The sequence below is a fragment of the Populus nigra genome, chromosome 6, assembly GCF_951802175.1.
Source record: "Populus nigra chromosome 6, ddPopNigr1.1, whole genome shotgun sequence".
NCBI lineage: Eukaryota > Viridiplantae > Streptophyta > Magnoliopsida > Malpighiales > Salicaceae > Populus > Populus nigra.
In genome coordinates, this window is record NC_084857.1 from 5,075,748 (window position 1) to 5,086,374 (window position 10,627).

Sequence of the window (10,627 nt, forward strand, 5' to 3'; positions counted from 1 at the left end):
CAGAATAAAGCAAAACTACAGCTTCCAAAACTATATATTGCCGTATCAGTTGGTAAGAACTCATTGTATTTAAATATCTATTCAGGAAAATTGCGGGCCACAACATTATGAAATTATTGACTTTCGCGCAACAAACCATGCATTATCCCTAAACCAGATGACTCATCACCATAGCAAAACAAAAATTTTCTCGACCAGATTAACCATAATTAATTTGAAAATCCAGATGCCTAGGATTGGAAGACAGAAAGCTTATTTTATCACAAAATGTGTGAAAAGGAAAACCACCTTGCCACGAAATTTCAAAAATTGCTAGAGTAAAATAAAGCCATATCCTAATTATAGCTCATCCTCACATGGCTGACCATATCTTGGGACCTGGATAAACCATAAAAACAGACAGTATATTTACTATTCATCCTTGCAAAAGTCATACTAGTACGCGTAAAGTATGAAATTTCCGTATCTTTCATTCTTTGCAACCATTTGGGGGGAAAGCTATTGAAAAACATCAAACTTATCCGTGACATACAAGACAAATATTTAAGAAAATGGAATGTCTGCAAATGCCTCCGAGCAACAGAAGTTTACACATCCATTGCCTTACAAAGTTAGAAGAGCGACCGAAAGAAAGGAGGACGGCCGGTCGATGCGTGAGGAGAGAACCAATCAATTGATTGCCAAAAGTAGTCACCAGGGATGCCTGCTTCTGTCATGGTGTATCACTGCAACCAGTATCAATTCCTATGTTGATGATAGAAGGGTAGACTTGAAACATTCCTTCTTCTAAGACAAATTAACAGCCAAAATTCCCACTTAAAAAGGACACTTGGTCCACCAAGAGGGTGATGCTGCAACTCAAGCCCATATTTTACTGACAAACTGGAAAATTTCGTTGTTACAAGAGTTCGGACTCCACAACCTTCTCCTAAGCCAAGTCACTTGAGAGCTAAAATAATCTACCCCATACTCAACGGCTGTACAAAGAAAAACCGAAGACTATTGAAAGCCCTTCAAAAACTGAAACCATAATCAGAGCGCACTTCCTTAATGGTGCACGCCATTGCCATTGCCATTGCTATATACACCATTTAGTGATCCATTGGAAGACTTAATGGCATTGCCGTTTTGGTAGGTTTTCACTGATGGTTTTCCATTGCTTATTCCATTTGGCAATAGCTTACTTTCATGACCATAATTTTGTAAGACAGCATCCAACTGCCCACTTGCTGCTGCTATAAGTCCTGTGACATGGAAAAGGAACTGAGAAAATACCCGAGTAGGAAGATGCTCAAACATGCATTGGACCAGGCATGGCACAGAATGGACTCCGTGTGCTCAGATTGCCCAAGCCAAATGCACAATAATAATGAGGTGAAAATGATGGTGGTGACTACTCCATCACCTTGGAAGTTGATAGCAATATTAGGTATCAAAACTAAAATAGAGCTTCTCAAAAGAGGAAACAACAGGTGAAGACAGGAAATAATTTTTTCCCCTAGATTATATAATTTCTAATGAACTTGTTATCAACTTTGAGCCCAGCTGCAGTAATGACCTTCAGACAGAACCCTTCAAAATTTAGCATCAACTAAAGTACAGGCGTACAGGCGCTCATCAGGGATAAGAGCAGCCAACATAAGGTCAAATAATTTATTGATATCCATCTAATGCCAAACGACACTTTATTAAATGCCAATGAACAGAGTTGTGATGAGTGGATATAATACCTAAGAAAAGAGCCGAAGGTTTTCCTGGCCTTGACTTGAATTCAGGATGGAACTGGGTACCAACAAAGTACGGATGACTCGGTAGTTCAATGATCTGGTCAAAATAACAGTAAAATGCTCATTACCATCTAACACCAAATGTAATACAAACTTCGTGGAAAACATCAATTGCCATGCTTTCACAGAAACTTACCTCCATGCGCTGACCAGTTTCATCTCTGCCAACAAATGATAGACCAGCATTTTCAAATTGTGATACCATGTTTGGATTGACCTGTTTAAAAATAAACAATTTCTTAGGAATCTGGTGGTTGCAAGAGCTCAATTTATTGCACTTTTTTTCTTCATGCAGAGCTCTTCCACATATTTGCCTATGGGAAACAGTTACCTCATATCTATGCCGATGACGCTCATCAACAAAACTGGCATTGCTGTACCTAAACACAGATACAGATGATTAATCAGGTGAGCTAAAGCAAAAGAAAAAAGAATGTTTGATTCAGCCATCTTTTTTCTGTTTCATGAGGGTGCATCAACATCTAATGAAGTCTTCACAGTAAATAAAAATATGAATTTGTGCTTAGGAAGATAATACTAAGAAGAAAGCATACATGTGGCATACTCTAAATCAAGTCATGTAGTGAGATGGAAGTACATGAATGTGAAATAGTCAAAAATCTTACAACTTTGCAGATTTGCAATTTGGAACTTTGAAATAAGTCCTCCTTGACCCCAGACGCATAGTCCCCCCCATGTGAGTTTTTGAACCCTGTCAAAAAAAACAAAGTTATAGCGAATAGCTTCAGCATACAAAACAACAATTGACAAAGTTCCACAGGTACAGTCAGGACTGTAGCACTACATACCTCTGGCATAAAAATGACACAAGGATGGGAAGTTTCAGGATCAAATTCTGTACTGTTTGCATCATGCAAACCAAGAGCAGATCGTGCAAATTCAATAACAGCAATTTGCATCCCCAGACAAATGCCCAGAAATGGAACTTTGTTCTCACGAGCATACTTAGCAGCAAGAATTTTTCCTTGAACCCCTCTATCACCAAACCCTCCTGGAACTAGAACACCATCGGATCCCTGCATTGAATACAATCTCAGAAGGCCAATTAAGAAAATAAATAAAAAATGAGCAAAGAAAAAAAGATCTAAGATCACCTTCAAAAGATCCCAAGCATTTTTATAAACATCAGGTGCCTGCAAGGAAAAAAAGTAGTCAAAAATCAAATTCTACAAATACTAAATTGTAACAAGCAGCATAGGATATTGTTTTTTTCTTCATCAAAAAAGAAATCATCTTTTTTTTTTTTGAAGAGGGGGGTTGATGGTGTGAGTGGATTCTAAGATTGCAATGTAGAAGTTGGACTTTTGTTGACCTCTTTAGCAGTAACATCTTCAAGATCACCTGCAGCAACCCATTCTACAACAAGCTTCCGCCGGCAAGCGACAGAAGCATGCAAAAGAGCCTGCAACAATAATCCAAAACTTAGGATATGATATCTCATAAGTTCTGTCAGTGCAATATAACAAAATCCAAACAAAGAATACACTCCTTTCAGAACTCTTTTATCATACACGGTGTGGCAACATAACATTTCTAATAGATTTTATGTTCAGTATAATTAGTTGAATGGAGCTTAAGCTCTGTTCATCAAAGAGCATAATGCACATATAATCTTTGGATGTTTGAAGCCCACCTAAGGTCATAGTTTTTTCGTGGTCAGGGAACATACGATAGATCTGGAAATAATATGCACAAGCTTGTAACTTATAATGCAGAAAAGGCTTGTAACTGAGAACATGACCCAGAAAATGGTAAAACAGGTACTAAAGAACTCACCTTCAAAACAGAGAGGTAAGAATCTGAAAGTCCAGTATATTTTCCAACCATGGCAATTCTAACCTGCAATACCCAATAAGAGCACGGTAAGATGGAACAGAAATGTAAATATCAATTTGCATCGGGGATTATCTTTGTGACTCACAGGTTCATGCAGTATGTCATAGACTCTTGTCCTAGCAGTCCACTCCTGTAAATCAGGCTCCCTGGCAACACTGAAGATTATGGAAATGTTAATACTCTGTTTAAAAACACTACAAGGCTGATGCAACAACAGGGACATTATGAATATAGAGAGAGAGATCATGCAGCAAATGAAAAGAAAAAGAAATTACAAAGGAAACAAATAGTGAGTTCAGTTCACAAACCCTAGAAGGTTCAGTCCTTTTAAGATTGCTTCATGTGCCTTCTGATCCTAATTATGTTAAAAGACAAGAATTAAGGGGAAAAATCAGAGGAAGTTCTTGTTTGAAGACTAGTACACCAAAATAAAAATTATAAAAAAATCAGAAACCCCACAGAAAACTACTCACTCTTAGAAGCAGAGGAATGTGCCAGATGTTTGGGACATCATACAGGGTGAGTATGTTTTCAGCCTGCACACAAAGCCAAATTGTCAGAACCAGTAACCGTGTTTAATAAAAGCCAAACAAAACAATAAAAGTGTTTATCTTGCATTACTGCCACATGACAAAATTGGGATAGTTTGGCCTTAACATTGTCTTCGAGTGCCTGTTAAAGAAAGTTTAGAATCAGGCGCCTACACCACAGATCACGAAGGAAATATGAAATAGAAACGAGCAACGAGCAACGAGAAAAGTTAGGAGAACCTTTGTGCTGCGACAAGCTAGAATGTTCGGAGTCAATCCAAGTCCTCTAAGCCCCCTAACACTATGCTGGGTAGGCTTCGTTTTCTATAAGTCAACATTCATACACAGCAAAAGTTAGAGGCTATGCAACTTACACGTAGTAAAGTCAACACAATGCACAAGAAAGTGCTTTAGTTAGCTGCATGTGTCAAACCAAAAATAAATGTACAAAACCATGTTAAGAAAGACAACTCTATAAGTACCTGTTCACCAACAACATTAAGAACAGGTACCAGGCTGACATGGATCAAGCAGAAATTTCCAGGGCCTAAAAAAAGCAGCAGCTAAGTGTGTACTGAAACCCATCTAAAAAAAAATCTCTCCTTATAAGCCTGTAAAATAGAGGCCCAGAAAAACATCAACTTACCCACGTGATAAGAGAACTGGCCAAGTGCCTCAATAAACGGCATCGATTCAATGTCCCCTGCATTAAATAAGGTTCATTTTAAGGAAGCAAAATAACAAGGGAAACAGCTTATCTGACGCACAGCAACAGGAATTTCAGTACCTATAGTTCCACCAAGTTCAATGACACAAACATCAGCTGGACCTTCTTTTCCATCCACTGGTATGAAGGCTACACGCTCTATCCACTCTTGGATGGCATCTGTGATGTGTGGAACTACCTGCAGAACAACAATCAAAACAAAAATTTAACTTCATGGTAAATTATGACAGACCTCAGTCAGGAACAACAGAATGTGGAACAGACCTGCACAGTCTTTCCAAGATAATCTCCTCTCCTCTCCTTCTCGAGAACAGACTGTTTAATCAAAGACAAATTTCAGAATAGCAAGAAAGTAGATTAAAGCTGCATCTGATTCATAAAATTTACTTTATTCACGATCCTGGAGACATTCACTACCTGGTATATTTTTCCAGTGGTGATATTATTGTCACGGGTTAACTTAATGTCTAGAAAACGCTCATAGTTACCAAGGTCCAAATCCACCTTTTACATCAAAAAGAAGTAATTAATCCTCTTTACAGGAAGCATGTTAATAATGGAAGTATGGAATTGACACTGAAGAGGGTGCTCGACAAATATTGAGTGGAAAATAATTTATTCAGTGAACTTACCTCGCCGCCATCATCTAAGACAAAGACCTCCCCATGCTCAAAAGGAGACATAGTGCCCGCATCAGTATTTAGGTAAGGGTCTGGAAATATAACCAAGCACAAAGTAAGGCTATTGAAACAATTAACATCAACATCCAAAGATACTGAAGGCATCCCGTGATAACGAATTCCAAGATGGAATCATATAACAACTTCAACAAACAATGCGACCACCCTTCAATTTTTTTCTTTCATTTGAATTGTGAGTCGGGGACTAGAGGATCAGATGAGATGAATAATTTAAATGGTATCCAGCCAAGTTCAGAGGCAGTGTTAAAAAGAAACAAAATTTCAACTGCGGACCAACTTTCACAAATGAAAACCTTACCCAAAATCCAAAAAGCTTCAAGACTTTCAAACATAAAAACCTTAAGTAAAACAAACTAATCAATTAAAAACAAAAAACAAAGAAGAAACAAACCAACAAGAGCAAACTATCAATCCAGTACTTAATCAAATTTAAATGGAAAACCAACATAAAGTCGGTACAATCTCAATCAGGAAGACATTATTAAAAGAACAAAATATACCAATCTTAATAGAAGTAACTCGAAGGCCACAGGCTTTGAGGAGAAGACCAATACTACTGGCTGTAACACCTTTGCCAAGTCCACTAACCACACCACCAGTAACCAATACGTACTTCATTGTCAATGCTCTTTCTGATACAAAGAACAGAACTTTACAGTTCAATACCAAAAACTCACAAAAGCAGACACACAAAAATGCACCAGAAAGCAAGCGAGCACGCAGCAGATGCAGGTATGGGTAAATGGTGAAAAAACGAAACTTAAAAAAAGAAATAAAGGGTGTCTTGGTGCTGACAAAACCAATGGATAAATGAGAATAAAGAGTAGAGAGGTTAATCAAAGGAGGATAGATAAGAAACATAGATATTGTACCCAAAGTGGGTTTTGGTGTGAATAATGAGAAAACCACCTTGTTTTCAATGACGGTCTTTACAAAGCCAACCCTCACTTTCTTTTTCTTTTTTTGCTTCTGCTTTCTCTGCTGTTTAGCAAATATATGGTGGTGTTCTTTCTTCCTTTCTTGGTCTAGGAAAAGAAAGATATGAACAAAAGAGTACTCTTTCTCTCTTTCAAATCAAACAAAACCCACGAATGGGATAATAGAAACAATCAAGATCAAGATAAAGAAAGAAAGATGCTCAAAAAACCTTCCCTCCTTAAACCCATCAAAGGGCCTTCTCTCCTCTCTTGTGTTTTTGCTTCAGGGGCGGCGGGTTTGAGATGCGTTCTTTCCACTCCTTATATCATGTAGTCGTAGTATTTTTATTTTTATTTTTATTTTTATTTTCGTACAAAAAAAATACTAGTAGTATTAGTTTTAAAAGTTTTTGACTATTCTTGCCCCTAGGGTTTTCTTTTCTTTTTTTTTCTTGTTTCTTTTTCATTAAGTTACTACCAGTTTTTTATTAAATTTTAATTTGTTTTACTTTAAATTAATTTTTTAATGTTTTGATAAGTTAATATCAAAATAAATTTTAAATATATATATATATTTAATATATTTTTAAACAACACTTTAAAAAATTCTTAAACAAAATATTGAGAGAGGTTAAAAAAAATAAAAAGAGAGGGGGGGGGTAAAAAGAAGCAGAAGAGAGAATCTTTTGCTTGCTTTACGTGGTAGTTTGTATAAAAGGTTTTCTGCTTTGAATGAGGAGAGAGAGAGAGAGAGAGATGGCTATGGTTCACTCACACCAAATACAAAATGACAAAATTAGATTTTCTTGGGGGAGGTTTTTTATACAAAAGAAAGCAACACGTGTCTCTCGAATCTAGTAATCTCCTAACTCCACCGCAAATTTATTTTCTTGAGGGAGTTTTATTTTTCCACTGCTATTCCCTAACATTTAAAAAATATTTTTGAAAAAAATTTTAAATCATTTTTAATATTTTTAAATCATTTTAATATGCTGGTATCAAAAATAATTTTTAAAAAATAAAAAATATTATTTTAATATATTTCTAAATAAAAAACAACCATAACTACTATTTAAAAATAAACTTAATGAAAATACCAAAAAAAAGGTCATGCCGTCATGGTGATATGCAAAAGAAAAACCTTAGTCGGAGCTCAACGAGGACTTTGAACGATGTTGATTTATTTCATTAGTTTACAATTACATTATCCCTAGCTTAGGTTACATCTTTAAGGCTTTCCCCTCGTTCCCTTTGCTTTGCTTTGTTTTGTTTTTTTTAGTTTTGTGTTTTTGATAATGGCTTAACTTTGCCTTCTCCTTTTTACTTGCTATCATGCCTTGTTTTGGTTTTAGACCTTGGAGGTTGTTCCCTCCTCTCCATTTTGTTAGTTTGGTATTTGATATAATTTAAACGCGGGTTAATCTATATTTTTAAAATATTTAAATTTTTTTGTTATAAATTAATATTTTTTATTTTTTAAATTCTTTTGATGCACGAATCTTAAAAATAGTTTTTAAAAATAAAACAAATTATTTTAATATATTTTAAAATAAAAGATATTTTAAAAAATAATAGTATATCTTTAAAAAATTAAAAGAATTGTTATTGTGTGGACTGTGGACCGGCTGCACTTGACCTCAAACTTTGTGAAGTCTATTTATAAAAAAAAAAAAAAAAGAGCTTTGTCTTGTAGTTTTAGGCTTTTAGCTACTAAGTCTCGCAATCTAGGAAAAAACAATTTAATTTTTCGCTAAAAAAATTGCTAAGAGGCCACAGGTGTATTTTCAAAAGGTAAGAAAAAGTCACGATTTGATTTATAAACCTAGTTAGGTTGAATAAGCTTATTTTATTTAGTAAGATGACAAAAAAAAATGGTAAATGATATGACAAAAAAAGTAGTAAATGATATCATGTGAATCAAACTAAGAAATAAAAAAGTGATCATAAAAAAAAAGGTTTTATTAAAAAAAACAACCAAAGATACATTTTAATATAATTAAGCATCGTGAAAAAAATAATTCAAGCAAACTCGAGTGTATTTGGGTTAGCTCATTAAATTCCACAATTCGAATCGTGTGAATTATACAACATAATAAAAAGCAAGCCATAAAAAGTTATGAAGGCGAAACTAGAAAAAAAAAAGTCAAATTTTAAAAAGAATGAACCTAGAAAAAAAAATCTAGAGTAAAACTTGACTAAACAGATAAACTCATAACTTAAATAAGAGATTGGGATGATCCTATGAAAATGAAACTGAAAAAAACACAAATAACAACTTTATAAATCTAAAATGTTGAATGATAAATTTGAAAAGGAAAACCAGTGTTAAAAAAAAGATAGATATCATCTAAGTTAACATTTTAAACACATGACTTAGGTAAAGAGCTCAGTGTAATCCAACTAAAAAAAACATGATTTTTAATTCCCAACCAACTCAAGGTTAGAAATCAAAATTGAAAAAAATAATTAATTTGACAACTCTCCCCCCCCAAAAAAATCAATCTAATACAACGAGGATCAAATGTTAAACAAAAAGTCTTATATTCTAGAAAAAGAATCAAAACAAAAAACAGAAATTAAAAAAAAATCAAATCTGAAATAAAAACAAAATAAAAAGGAAAATAACATTTTAATGAAGAGCAAAATTGAAAACAAATTTAAAGTTTATAAAAAAAAATCGAGATGAAAATCAGACAATAAAAAACAAAAGAATTAAAACATAAACTTAAACAAAATAAAAGGATAACATATAATTTTTTAACTTAGCAGCTTGTTTTTTAAAGAGAAGAGAGAAAATAATAAAAAAATTGAAATATCAAATTTCCCTTAACTTTAGATTTTTTTTTTAAAGAAATCATGATGAAAATACAAAAAATACCCTCAATTCTAAATTTTAAAAATCCAACCCCAAGAACAATAAAGTAAAGCCATTATGCATATTAAAAGGAAAAAAAAAGATAAAAAAACCCTTAAACTTCAGCTCTAAAAATGATATATATATATATATATATATATATATATATATATATATATATATATATTGATCAATATGATAATGATTATTTAATCATTGTGAAATCACAATATTTCTTTTAGCTTACCTAATAATTTTTTTTAAAAAAATAAAAATAAAAATATAATTATATTTTTCTCGTTTACAATGCATTGTGTCTAGGAGTGAAGTGAATTCATCACCCCAATCATATATATTTCTTTGTAATTAGTGAGTTTTCTTGCTTTTGATGATCATGTATATTACAAGAAAATCAAACTACTTCTAACAAAAGTAATAATAACTGTACTACATGGAGAAAAACATGGCTGCAACGTTAGCTATGCGACTCTTTTTCCTTGGCCTGTCTTCCTTCAAAAGTTTCTTTGAATTGTAATTGGTCCAGGTTACTTGTATAATCGTTTTACATGTTATAGGACAATTTTCGCGGTTATTATTTTTCTCAAAGGATCATGCTTCCTGGCCTGGACATCATCATTATACATCTAGAACTACACGTCACCCCGCGAGAAGTGAGACTGTTCCTCTGCTTTTAAGGCCCAGCTGCGTCTCCTTGCTTCCATCCTAGAAAATCTGCAACTATAGCTCAAAAACAGTCTCTAACTATTGGAAAAGGAAAAGAAAATCGACAACACTACGAGACTTTGGAACTCTAGCTGTTTAGAGTGCGCAGGTGATGTGTTGTGTCACTGAGCTTAAAACAACCAATCCTTATCGACTTAATTGAGACTGCACAGATTTTGAATTATCCTATCAACTTAATTGTCAACTACCTTCATTATAACCAGACATGATCGAACGCAGTAGCTTTATCAGGGCGGTCTGGCGGCTTCCTTGCCAGTTGATTCTTGAAACAAATCTGGAATGGCTCCAAACCTCCACGCCACAATCCTCGGCAATTAACACGCAAGCATGAAAAACAACAGACTACGAAACAACTCGGCAAGCATCAGGTTTTGTCCTCACCCAGAAAATTCAGTGGAGGAACTGCAAAATCTTATCACAACCCACTTGCATGAAATGATAGCCTTCGGCTAAATCTTGGACTTCTGAAACCCATACATGGAACAGATTACTGATCTTCATCGTTTAAAA

The 10,627-nt window shown here is 34.3% G+C and overlaps 1 protein-coding gene across 1 annotated transcript; it reads right to left on the reverse strand.

The window, feature by feature from the left end:
* Positions 1 to 450: 450 nt before the first annotated feature.
* Positions 451 to 6,829, reverse strand: LOC133697373 (uncharacterized). The gene is made up of 22 exons (XM_062119856.1): positions 6,512 to 6,829; positions 6,103 to 6,234; positions 5,534 to 5,613; positions 5,319 to 5,405; positions 5,166 to 5,216; positions 4,962 to 5,079; positions 4,821 to 4,877; positions 4,657 to 4,721; positions 4,415 to 4,498; positions 4,266 to 4,316; positions 4,118 to 4,180; positions 3,953 to 3,999; positions 3,730 to 3,799; positions 3,585 to 3,647; positions 3,121 to 3,210; positions 2,903 to 2,941; positions 2,597 to 2,824; positions 2,414 to 2,499; positions 2,119 to 2,167; positions 1,924 to 2,004; positions 1,731 to 1,824; positions 451 to 1,244 (listed from the first exon to the last, which is right to left on the reverse strand). The coding sequence occupies exons 2-22, from the start codon at positions 6,218 to 6,220 to the stop codon at positions 1,048 to 1,050; spliced, it is 1,818 nt and encodes a 605-aa protein (XP_061975840.1). The 5' UTR covers positions 6,221 to 6,234; positions 6,512 to 6,829; the 3' UTR covers positions 451 to 1,047.
* Between the last annotated feature and the right edge of the window lie 3,798 nt (positions 6,830 to 10,627).